This window comes from Aristolochia californica, unplaced genomic scaffold, assembly GCF_029961685.1.
Source record: "Aristolochia californica isolate CCGP_79_NKW_82.1479 unplaced genomic scaffold, dmAriCali1.0.hap1 SCAF_8, whole genome shotgun sequence".
In the NCBI taxonomy this organism is placed as follows: Eukaryota; Viridiplantae; Streptophyta; class Magnoliopsida; order Piperales; family Aristolochiaceae; genus Aristolochia; species Aristolochia californica.
In genome coordinates this window covers 39,758,763-39,771,841 of record NW_027182279.1, presented here as the reverse complement: position 1 = coordinate 39,771,841, position 13,079 = coordinate 39,758,763, and the positions used below count along the sequence as shown (strand labels likewise).

Below are 13,079 nucleotides of genomic sequence, written 5' to 3'. Positions count from 1 at the left end.
TGAGGATTTATAGTGGTTCGTAACCTAAACTCAGGTTGTTAATCGATTCTCTAGTTTTTTTCAACACAACTCATACTTCACTAACAAGTTCGACGAGCTTGTAATGATTGTAAAATGGATTATAGGCTTGCTTATATAAAGTTTATCCAAACCAATACAAAGGTTACTTGCTTCACAAACTCGACACACTAAATTGTCTTGATCAAGATCATAACAGTTACACCCTAACCTAATAGTGATTACCAAATATAAGGACCATCTCAGTTGAAATATAAGGAGATGTATTCCAATCTTTCAAGCTTAGTTAAAAGAGAGTGAATACAAAACCAAGCTGTCTTTTAGCCTTAGAATTTAGTTTGGCCTAGATTCATCTCATTTTCTACTGATGATTTCTTCTGTTGGCATCTTTTATGTTGATGCAGTGACAAGAAAAAGAAAGAAAGTGGTTTTCAAGTGGGGAAGAAAAAATTGAAAACAAAGATGTCAGCACTAGCAAAAGCCAAAGCTGAGCAAGCAATGGAGATCGACAAGTGATCTAAACAATCAGTTGAACCATTCTCAAACTTTGTTCTTCAAGCTTTGAAATATCAGATCACGTTACAGCTAAAATATGGAAAGAGAGGGGAAATCCTCCATGTTCCCTGCAATAGCACTAGTATTTTTTACTACAGAACCAGTGTGTCAGTGCTCATTCAAGCAGAGTCACGAGCTGATAGACTAGCAGTTCATCTACAAAAGATGTAAAAAGAAAGCTTCTCTACTACTTTTTCCAGGATGGTAACTAAGGCAAGAAGAAAATGACAACGGCTGTAGCCACATACTACCCAGAAGCTTCAATTTTCACACTTCGATGTCTGTAAGCTCAATCTTCTTCCCTTTCAGGAGGGAGACCACAGGGCAGCAACATTTTCTGAAGAAAATAAATGAAAGGAAAGTAGTCAGAAGACGCTTCACAGGCTCTCTGTGCATGTTAAAATTTTCAGAATAGACATCTCAGAAAAATAAAAAATTCCTAATGTATTTGATTTTGTTTTTGAGAAAGAGTGATCATGGGATCAGAGAAAGAGAACAAATAATACATAAATGTGCCAATAAAGTTCTGCGGTTGGTTTGGGGAAGAAAGCAATGAAATTTCAAGTCACGGATTGCATGCAATAATCCCCTATGGAATGAGTGTGATGTCATAATTTTAGGGGAGCATTATTAACCCTTTTCCCATTACCAGCACGGATTTTAATTAATAAATGAGGAAAAACAAAAGAACAAAGTGAAACAAGTCCAGAGGTGGCTCCATTGTGATACCTTATAATTGAGATAGAAAAAAATATAAACATAATTACTAACTCAAATGTACAAGCATGAACCATGAGAAACATGCTTACAAAAACGACAACCTGAAGATCACCTTAATGAAGTATTAATAGAAACTATTAAACCCTTGGTGAACATGTTATTGAATGTCATCAGGTGGCTACCATTTGCATAATTACAGAATGCTTAAGGTTATCCTCTCCTCGCAAATTAAGCAAACAAAGTGGATATATCCTGAGTTGATTCCATCATGTCAAATTTGAAAGGAACAGAAGCGGAAGAATACTAAACTCATCCAGGATTTGGAGCTACCTCATTTAAAAGCACCTCCTCAAGACTTAGAAGAAACATTAAGTAGTAGATACTTCAGCATGTCTAATTTATCCAGTCACTTTAGAATAGGATCCAAATTTAATGATGTATAGCTAAAGCCTAGGAATTGCAATACCAGCTTCCCTTTGAGCCATTTAAGTCTCATTTAATTCTGGCCCTGTTGATAAGTACCTGAAACAACAGTAACTAGTAAACCAGGTATTACTTTCGCTTTCTACTCCCGTTCCCTTGTGAGGTCCAGAACCTATAAGTAATACTGTTCATTTGTTTTTCTGTCCCAGATAATATCAGCACTTTAATACATATATTGGTACAATACTTTTTTCAGTATTGTTCCATACATGGATACCAGCACACTTTCAACTCTCTCCAGGGACACAGTGACTGACAAATAATAGCCAAAAGATAATATTAATAATCATACGAAGATTACCTGCATAAAATTGTATCGTGCTCTTCCAATTGATTCATTCTCAGCAATAGCAAAATAACCCAAGAGGGGGTAGTGACCAACATAAGAAGCATAGCTGTCACGTTGAATGTTCACCGCCCATTCACTACATAGAAAAAAGATTGGGAGATCAGAACAAATATGGTCCATGGAAGAGCACTCTCAACTGATAAATAATTAGAGAAAAGCAAAGAAAAATGTTTGAGGGTTCTGGAACTTGCAATCTGTTCAAGTCAGCATGTCCTGTTCCAACATATTTAGCCTGCAGATGCTCAAGCTGAGAATTTATGTTAAATCTGTCACTGGCCTGCATGTAAACAGAATGTAAGTAAAACCAATGTCACTGGCCTGTTACATTTGATTGAAAGATCACATCCAACATGCTTGACAGGAAGAAAAACTAGTAGCATCTATTTCCATGAACTAGATACCTTTTCTTAGGAAAGGTGGTGATATACTTCCCCATTTCAGATCTTTAAAATAATTACACATTTTGGATGTTATATGTTATTTTATAATTTTTTTAAAGGTGGGAAATATGCTTCAGCTAAATCGTAAGCACTTAATTGTTTTTTGATTTACATTACTCCCACCAAAATTCAAAGATTTGTGTCTTCAAATTTGCTCAAGAATTTCACTAGTGAAAGAATTCAAAATGGCATTTGCACAGTTCTCTTCAACAATATACAGACCAGGAGAATGTACCAATTGAAATGCAGAGGACTTCGCTCCCTATATCTACAGTGAGTTATCCTTGGAAAAGAATTATTTGCTACCAAGGAAGAGCAAGTAAGCAACCAATCATTCCACCTCAGAAGATCTCTCTTAATCCTGTAAAATCAGGAGATATTTTTAACTCAACAGATCCTCAGTAAAACTACAAATATGCCAATGCCTTAACTGAGGGCCTAGCCAGGATGTAAGTCACTGGGTACATTATCTTCACTCAATTAACCATTACTGCTCCATGTCCCAAGAGCACCCCTGGGAAGAGCTGCCAAAACCTAAGTTAACTTCAAGAAAAACTACAGGACATGGCATCCCACTACCTGCACACTAGAAGATTCAAGTCTTTGAACATTACAGGATTGCAGAGATCACTAGGATCTATTTTAAAAGAATCCTAGCATAGAATTATCTTTTTAATTGCTGCCCTATTGATAACTCTTTAACTCTGTTAAGGAATAGTCTCACATGGATTAGTGAGTACAAATATCTTGAGTTCATTAGTTGAGAAAGAGGCTTCCTAAGGTAGCTAGTCATTTGGGGATGGACCTTGGACCCAACTTAACATGGTATCAGAGAAGGTACTCGTATGTGGGCCTGCACCTAAACTATTTACTTGTAGAGCCACAAAAAAGGGCCTACACCTAAACTATCCACTTGTAGAGCTACAAAAGAGGGCCTACACCTAAACTGCCTACTCCTAAATTATTCACTTGTAGAGCCACAAAAAGAGGGCCTACACGTGAGGGGGAGTGTTAAGGAATAGTCTCACATGGATTAGTGAGTACAAATATCTTGAGTTTATTAGTTGAGAAAGAGGCTTCCTAAGGTGGCTAGTCATTTTGGGATGGGCCTTGGACCCAACTTAACAAACTCTATGACATCTCTTCCTTTCCACCAAATTTCTCTCATAGTTTCAGCTAACAATGGATGAACAAGAAATACAAATAAAGAAGAAAACTTCAACAAGCCACCCATAATTACATGGCGTTCATTTTTTGTTTTTAAAAAAAACATGCGAAAGGGTAGTCAAAGTATTTCCTTACATATGGAGGCTAAGAAAAAACAGCAACCAGAGTGTATTGATACTGAAGAAAATAACTCAAAGACTTCAAGGTTAGCAGATGGACTCAAATTTCAGACCTGAACAAAAAAAAAAAAAAAAAACTAATAGATGCAAACTCTCGGAGGATACAACCCATAAATTAAATTTAAGCTTACCTGCATGTTTTCTCAACAGCTCTGAAACAAATTCAATTGATTTGCTTTTGCCTGCAAATGAAACATATGACTGAGTAAAAACAAGGAAATGAAATAAATATGAACATCATAAACAATGAATTCTATTAATGTTGTAGATGTTTATAAAAGTGAAATAATAGAAAAAAAATTGGTATAAAGGGGGTGTGCAAGTGGTGTTGGTATCCAGAGAGCTTCGAGGGTGGCAAACCTCATGGCAATAAGGTTTGTTTGGGTTGAACTTCTATCGAGGACATGCTTTTTATATATAAATACGTTTATATAGATGACTTCCCCCAACCCAAATACCATCCACAATGTAGAAATATAAGTTGTGAACCCCCACATTTGCATTATGCTATGTAAATAAAGCAATAGACTATATCTTACACTCTAGATACGAGTGTTATTTATTAACTAACTAACCTTATCAACTTTTTTTAAAAAAAATACTAACCATATCATTTTGTACCCAAAGGATGAACTTACCCTCAAAGCTATGACTTAAGCAGTTGGTCTTGAAGGACCGTCCTAACATAAGTATTCAGCAATAAAAAGGAGCTTCAGGTGCTTTCCTCTACACCTACTCCTGCACCCTTTTCTTAGAAAGAGCCTTCAACCACCCACAGTGAATCTCAATGAATCCAAGCTGCCAAAGTTATACACTTGAACCTTGGAGTTGAGATGCTCCTTGGCGTTATTTCCACACTTCCTGGCACCATAGTTGCATTGTCCCATAATTGATTGATCTCCTTGGTCATTGCAATAACCACAACCTTAACCTGCCCTTCCAGTTGTGGCTTTTTAGAAGCTTTCAAGCTCTGCTCAGTTGTGCATCCTAATCAAAGATGCAGATCTATTGCAATAAGCATTTCACAAGAACATTGACAGTCACTTGCAGTTCTTGGATATCTCTTTTCTCTCTTTGCAGGTCTATGTTGCAATGGAGAGAGGGTCACTAATTCCATCCCCTCCCATTTCACATCAGCTACAATTGCTTCAAACATACCTTAGCTGGTCTCTTGGGCAAACACTTGTTAGCCATGCAGGCTAGTTTTTCCTCCACTTTGGACCCCTTTTCATTTGCCTCTCTTGCTCCAACTATTGAATCGAACTGCTCAAAGAAGCTAAACATCTCAAATTTGTCCACTGTAGTTGCCCAATTTCCTGAGACATACCACCAAACACCTTACATGCATGCTTCCTCTTCTGCCCTAATTCAACTGACCTAGCCCAGTCCTAGTAATGCATCGAGTCCATAATGTTGGAAAACCTTGGAATGGACCCCTGGACCACTTTAATTAACTTAAAAATGGCCTAATTAAATCCTTTTTCTCCAATAGTTAAGCATTTGATCCGGACCTCATTGATCACCATTAGGAATGTCAAATCAGATCTGCACCTCTCAATGAATTTCTCATGTCAGAAAACATAGAATAGGCTTCTCCAACCAAGTTGATCAGACTTATGAAGAACATCAAATCCAACCGACTTTTTTTTTTTGAATTGGTGATGATTTTAATTCAAGAAATAAAAAGAAACATTAAGGAAGGCCTCCCTTTACAATGAGGGATTGAAGGGAGGGACCCAATTTAGTACAAGAATCTGTAGCCGAATTGGCTGATATGAGAACACGGGACCAGGTACAAGGAGTAGAAGGTACAAGATCTATAATGTCAAGATAAATCTGCCAATGACGCCAAGGTGGGAAGGTGGAGGAGTAGCACCAATCGATGACGACCTGAGAATCTCCTTGCACAAAAAGCAGCCCGCTGAAATGATCATGGAAGATACAAAATCTGTGAAGGACTCCAGATAGCTCTGCCATAGTTGAATCAGCAATGCCAAGAGGGTCCGAGTAGGAAATAATAGCGGTACCTCTAGCATAAAAAATCACTCCACCAAACCAGGACATCCGAGAGCGCACCCATCAAAGTTGAGCTTGAAATGGCCAGCCCAAGGGAACCCAAGCAACCATCCGAGGGGATGGAGTGGGAGTAGACATATGAGCAATCACCTTCCAGTTGGTGTGGAGGAAGGCACAGGAGAGGTGTTCAAATTCCTTCATGGAGTGCATCCAGGCGGAAATGAGACCCATGGCAATACAAGAGACCTCCATTGCCGTGTAATATGAATGTTCAATTCTCCTGGCATTCCTCTCCTTCCAAAGGCACCAAGGGATGTGGGCCACACAGGCAGATAATAGGAGCTTGCACAGAGGTAGACGCGTTCCAGAGGGGAAGAGTCACAGAGAACTCTTGTCCTGAGGAATACAAAACTGGAGGCCCAAGCTACTAAGAAGCGATGACCAAATTGCTAGGCGAAGGAGCAAGTGGCAGATAGATTCCTCCTCAATTCCGCAAAAGGGGCAGCGAAGATCAGGCGATGAGTTGCCATGTCGAAGTAGATTGTCAACAGATATGATCTTGTTATGGCAAGCACTCCAAAGGAAGAACCTAACACAGGGGGTTGGGGGGCATGAGGCGCCAAGCTATAGCAACTGAATGAGTAGGGGTTCCGTTCCAACCCATGAGGTGCCAGTAGGCTGAGGAGACTGAAAAAATGGTCACTGTCGTCGGGGAACCAAATTATCCGGTCAGTCACATTAGTTCAGATGGTGATAGCACCAAGATCACATGAATCCAGCCCCACTTTGTTCTTAAAAATAAGATCTACTATCACTTTGTGCTAATTTGAGCCATCGGATCTTTAGTAACTAAAGAAAAATTAGGTCCATAGATATTGTTCAATGAGTCCAGTAAGTTGATATCCTTAAGAATTGTCACGTTGATTCCTCATCAGTCTTCTGGAACATCAGATGTAGCCCCTCCTTTCAGGTGAATCTGCACCACCTGAGCTTGTCTTCTTCCATTTGCTGCAACAGCAAGAAACCATTCTCTGACCAATCGAACCTCCATTATAATAGATCTCTCTTCAATAAACAAAATCTGGACTGTTTTCAAGTTGTTGGACCATTTTTTTTTTCCAGTGATTCCAACAACTTTTCTTCAGATGCTTGCACTTTTTTTTTCCAGAAACCTGTGCATGATTGCTTAGTTTCTGTTCAACTTTTTGGCATTTTTTCATTTTTAAAGTCGATTATTAGAAAACACCAAGAATCCCCTGAAACTTGAACCCAAGACCTCACACAAGAAACCTCCCCAAATGTGTCCATTGAGTCAAAGGTTCAATCCACCTTTTTGGCCTTTTTTTAAAGGAAGACTGCTTGTCAAATTGGCAAACAATCACTTTGTCCGAAAGATCTTCAATCAGAGACGGACTCACTACCAGCTTCCGGATAGTCCAGCATTGTTATTTAGCAAAATAGAATCCCCTTTTCTGGTTGTCTGCACACTGATTCTTTCAATGCCAATTTCTCATTATGGAAATTTTGGAACAATTATGTGCTTATTGCATTGAAAACTGAGTTAAAGAGCTTTGAGACGATCTACAGATTTGTACACTAAAAAAAAGCAGGGGGCCTGCTGGTATTGGTGCCATTATTAGGAATCATGAGGGTGCTACTCTTTCGACTTATTCAGGTCTTATTTGAGAGAAGGATTCTACAGAAGCTCAAGTTGCTGCCTTGTTGAACGGATCACAGACTACTCTTGTTCAATGAACGTTTCTCTCAAGTAATTTTGGAAGGGATTCATCAGTTCTAATAGCTAGGGCAAGTGGACTGCACAAGCACTTTAAAGATTTGGGCAATGATTTCTGCAGATTTCAGATAATGTAGAGACTTTATTTGTGAGTTGGGTTCATATTCACCGGTCAGCAAATTACATAGCAGGCAATATTTTATTGTTATAGATGTTATGGATGTACTTTATGCACAGTGGAGGGATAAAGTTTCATTGCAGTCACTTATTATATAATTGCCGCAAATTGATTCTCTTGGGAGGTTTGATGTACTCTAGTTGTTTCTTAATAAAATCGTCTCCCTGATTAAAAAAAAAAAATGCTGGTTGTGATGGATGGAAGGATGCAGCTAGTTGAATAATAGCTATGAAGAGTGTAGGGATGAGAAAACAACCAGCATCTAGCTGAATCAAGATTAGAAATAACCTTCATGCATTTATAGCATATGATGAATTCAACCCATTTTATGCTTAGTACATGAGTACATGAGAACCTGAAGGTTTTGGACGAGCAGGTGGAGCCAGAAGGATATGTTCCTTATACAGGTAGCGAACTCGATGATATGGGGGAAAAGCAGAAGGGGTAGTACTTGTTGTTGTTTTTTTTTTTTTTGAGTGAAATGGTAATTTTATCCAAATGAGAAAGAATACAAACCAAATTAAAGGAGCACTCCTCTTACAACAACGGATTGGAGGGAGGCTTCATCTTAAGCAAGAGAATCAGCTAAGGAATAAGTTGACCTCAGCACATGAGTCCAAAAACAATAAAGATGGGAAGTGATATAAAAAAATTGGTTGGGGACATTCCTGTGTCTCCACGGGGGAGGAGATGGAAAAACACCAAGTGATAACCACTTGAGAGTCTTCCTCAACGATGAGAGGCCCGGTAAGGTGATCATTGAAGATGGAAAACCCCTAAAGTAGGGCAAATAGTTCGTCCTCCGTGGAATCAGCAAGACCCATCGGGCAAAGGGGTACTTGTTATGTAGCCATAGCAAGAGATTATGCCTTCTGGAGTAATTATTTGGGTGACTTAACAGCTTAAAGTGTAAGGACTACTATAAACATACTAAGTATATCTCAAAGATTGTAGCCAGTAAGATAACTATTAGGGAAGGAAGCTGCTTTCACAAATTTATGGATGGATTCTGTTCACACATAATCTGTTGGTCAGTCGTAACAATTAGCACCGTCCATCCATTAAAAGAAGCTTGGTGAAAAAACAAGTGCCATTCACCAAACATATCAACATGGCCACTTTTCTTTAGAATGTAGATTACACACGAACACAACACCCAATACCCCCTGGAAAGACTTAAACCCAAGACCTTACACTAGAAACCTCCCATGTGACCATTGAGCCAACGGCTCAATCCACCATATCAATATGAGCATTGTGTTGATTTGATCTCCCTAAACCTTCAAGGTGTTTAGCATGCATTTAAACTGACATTATGCAGCATAGTGTAGCTTTGTGGAAAAAATGTACCATTTATTAGCATCAAGTAGATACTAATGATGAATAATTTAAGATTAAAATTGAAAGTCCTTCCTATGTTTTTATTCAATGTCGATATATTTTCTGAAGAGAGAGGCGAAGAAACAAAGAAGCTAAAAGCACTGTCTAAAAGCAAATATGTCAGCTCAATTTTTTTGTGGAATCTCTTGGATCAAATTTATGCAGTGACTTCGGGTGGGAAATGACTTTATATTTAGCTATCAGACGTCTCTTCATACCAAATTTGAACAAATGTTGCTAATCAGGTGTCTTCCTCGAGATTTCCCCTCTGAAGGTCACTAAGTGTTTTCTTGGCAATCCAGAATTTTTGGTGTTGCCTCTCCAATTATTGCTTACAAATAGATAAATGTTCGAGAAGTTCTACCCTGATTGGTGCAATTGTAGAAGTTCATGGTACATATTTGGGTTGTCCTTGTCATCCATTTCCATTTGCTTAACAATACTCCAGAGACATTCATATATCTGCTCTGCTTCTGGATGTGATTTATCTTGGACAAAAAATGGGTGGATCCTCATATCAACCTCAACCCAACTACAACCCGGATTCTTCATCAATCTTCTCTTCTTCATCTTTGCTCTTAGTTCACCCACCTCATCCCAATTTTTTGCAGAAGCATACATGTTTGATAGAATGATATATGTTGAAGAATCATCAGGATCCTTCTCAATAAGAAGCTCACCAACTTTCTCTCCCAACTCCAGATTCCCATGCAAACTACATGCAGAAAGAAGAGAACTTAGTAAACCAACATCAGCACATATTGCAGAATTACTCTGAATGGTGCTATAAGCTTCATTCAGTCTTCCTGCCCGTGCAAGAAGATCTACTAAGCAAGAGTAATGCTCCAATTTCGGTTCAAGGCCATAAATATTAATCATTTGATTAAAGTAAGAACAACCTTCATCAACTAAACCTGCATGGCTGCAAGCAGTCATTACAGCCAAGAAAGTAACCCCATCTGGCTTTGCTCCAGAGTTCTGCATTTCCTGAAAAAGCTCCAAAGCTTTTTTTGCTTCTCCATGGGAGCCATATGCTGTAATCATTGATGTCCATGAGACAAAATCTCTTATAGGTAACCGATTGAAAACTTCTCTTGCATCATCCACGGAGCCACATTTAGCATACATATCTAACAGGGCACTCATCACAATTTCATTAGTCTCGAACTTGTTCTCTATTATGTAATCTTGGATCTCCTTACCCTTTTCAAGAGCTCCTAATTGTGAACAGACGGGTAAAATGCTAGTCAAAGTGACAGCATCTGGTATGACACCAGTGTTTCTCATTTCGCTGAAGAGGTTGAGAGCGTCGAAATAACTACCCACTGTTGAATAACCCGAAATCATCACATTCCATGATACAGTATTTGTTTTAGGCATCTTTTGAAAGACCGAACAAGCTGAACTAACACTTCCACACTTGAAATATAAATCAATCAGTGAGCAGTCAATATAAATATCAGTTCCTATGTGGTTTCTTATAATATAACCATGGATTAGCTCCCCTAAAAGTAAGTTAGCTGACCTTGAACATGCTATTAACAAGCTACTTAAAGTTGTCGTGGTGGGTTTCACTCCATCCTTATTCATCCTCACAAAAAGTTCCAAACATGAATGACTATCAGCATTTGAAGCATATCCACCAATCATAGAGTTCCAACATACAACACTTTTCCGTGGAATATGCTCAAAAACCTCTCTGGCCATCTCTAAACACCCACATCTTCCGTACATATCAACAATAGCAGAACTAACAAAGTCATCCAACTGAAATCCACTTCTCATCAAGTCCTTGTGAATCTCCCTCCCCTTCTTTAAATCTAAAAGTCGTGCACAAGCAGAAAAAACAGTCGTGAAGGTCACCGAGTCAGGTTCAAACCCATCGTTCTTCATCTTTCCAAACATTTCAAGGGCTCTCTTGGGTTGCCCATCTTGGTAGTAGCAAGAGATCACTGTATTCCAACAAGCTACATCTCTCTCAGGCATTTCCTTGAACAATTGAATGGCTGGTTCAAATAAATTACACTTGGCATACATACCCACAAGAGAACTTGTAACAACCACATCAAGTCCAATACCCAATTTGACCACTTGGGCATGTATTTTTCTACCATCTCGATTTTTACCTAGCCCACCACAGGCCTTTATAACACTTGGGTATGTGTAACTATCAGGTTTTAGATAAGGAAATGTCTGTAATCTCTCAAAGAGTCGAAGTGATTCATCATACAAGTCGTTCTTGGAGTAAGCCGCCAAAAGGCCATTCCAGAGAGACATATCCAAAGGGTTCTCTATTGTCTGAAAAACTAGGCGTGCAGACTTAAATAAATGGAATGCGATGTAGAAGTTTATGATATTTTTGCACAAAAAGATGTTGTTTTGAAGCCCGAGTGAGATTATTTTCTGATGTACAAGCTTTCCTTTCTTCAACGACTTTGATGCAATACATGATCTTATAAAGAAGACAAGCTTCTGAGCATCCATCGAAGTGCACAACAATTGGAACAAAACACATCAATACTCCCAAGCTAAATGAGCTAAAACCGGAGCTTCCCAAAAGACTTTAGCCGGTCGAATCTGGGGCATCCATCAGCAGCAAATGGTTCTGTATGTACAGATATGGGGAAGATCTAGGCAAAAATGGCAGGAGTCTTTCATACAGGTCTAGAGGTTTCAGTTATGATAGAAAAGGACCAAGTGCTGCTAAAGTGTGCGCGACCTACTTTTATTTTTTATTTTTTTCATCCAAATGTGCGTGAGCTAAATAGAACTGGGTGCGTCACGGCTTTGTGTGGTGTGTTAAAATCCAGCCTAACCCGCAGCGCGTTCCCAAACCCCGTCCCTGGCATGCCCGACCTCACCGCTTTGACTCCCTCTTCCCCAAATCCCTGCACCAGTCTCTTCTAAAAAGTTCTCTAACAGATTAACTCTACATGGAAGAGCAAATAACAAATAAACTAAAAATTAAAAACAACAACACAAACCACATAATTTGGCAAGAAGTAACATAAGAATTAAAACATATAGACACTTACCTTTTGGGGGACGAAAATGGATCAGAAAGAAAGAGAAGAGCAGCCACTGAGGAAATGGTAAGCAGCAAGAGACGGCTGGTAGAGCAGTGGTCGGCAAGCAGGGATCAGGAAGAAAGGAGAAACCCGCGAGCGTGAGTCAGAGAAAGTGATTAAAGGCAGCGACGAAAGACGAAGGTAGCCAGTGTTTGCTGTATAATCGTTACCGGAGCCGAACCGTAACCCAGTCGGCTGTCGAGACACTTCGTGCCGACGCACACGCGCGACGCAAGCACAGCGGCACCTGGGGTGAACCGGGGTTGCAATCCTGCTTCCCAGGCCGCGGGTTCTCAAAATGTAGTCATAAGAAGGCCTTGAACAAGGGCGGTTATAACCCTAGATTTGAGAGAGAGGGGGAAACAACAAACTAATTATATCTCTATTAGTTTGAATTACGGTTTTCCTATTGATATTCACCGCCCAATAACCCGTGCTTAGGAAATTTGACTAATTATATCTCTATTAGTTGGAATTACACAAAAGGGATTATAGTTCTCTTTTAAGCCACTTGTATGCTCAAATATACGATTTATAATACAATCTCTCCAAGAGATTAGTTAGATTTTAGTTCTGGCAAAGTCCTTTCTATCTAGATTTAACAAGGTTCTAGATGAACCTATCACAAATGAAAAATACAAAAGAAATGTAAAATTTACACAATCGTCAATTGGAGAAAATCCTTGTTTTTGAGAGATCCAAACTTCTAGTATTTGTAGCACAATGTAGAATGTAGGAGCTTGACTATAATGTATACGAGGAAATGGTATGATAAAGAAGTGTAGAATTTT

At 39.0% G+C, this 13,079-nt stretch overlaps 2 protein-coding genes across 3 annotated transcripts; both read right to left on the bottom strand.

The window, feature by feature from the left end:
- Positions 1 to 543: 543 nt before the first annotated feature.
- LOC137939024 (uncharacterized protein At4g14342-like) lies at positions 544 to 12,423 on the bottom strand. Of its 2 annotated transcripts, XM_068784186.1 has the most exons (5): positions 12,256 to 12,423; positions 4,043 to 4,093; positions 2,317 to 2,402; positions 2,078 to 2,201; positions 544 to 910 (listed from the first exon to the last, which is right to left on the bottom strand). In XM_068784186.1, the coding sequence occupies exons 2-5, from the start codon at positions 4,046 to 4,048 to the stop codon at positions 863 to 865; spliced, it is 264 nt and encodes an 87-aa protein (XP_068640287.1). In that variant the 5' UTR covers positions 4,049 to 4,093; positions 12,256 to 12,423; the 3' UTR covers positions 544 to 862. The 2 variants fall into 2 exon arrangements, with proteins under 2 accessions (XP_068640287.1, XP_068640288.1); XM_068784187.1 differs by lacking the exons at positions 4,043 to 4,093; positions 12,256 to 12,423 and having other exon boundaries at positions 2,317 to 2,408.
- On the bottom strand, positions 9,519 to 12,137 carry LOC137939544 (pentatricopeptide repeat-containing protein At5g27110). The gene has a single exon (XM_068784823.1). It carries the CDS (start codon positions 11,702 to 11,704, stop codon positions 9,581 to 9,583), a length of 2,124 nt encoding a protein of 707 aa, XP_068640924.1. The 5' UTR covers positions 11,705 to 12,137; the 3' UTR covers positions 9,519 to 9,580.
- Positions 12,424 to 13,079: the final 656 nt, after the last annotated feature.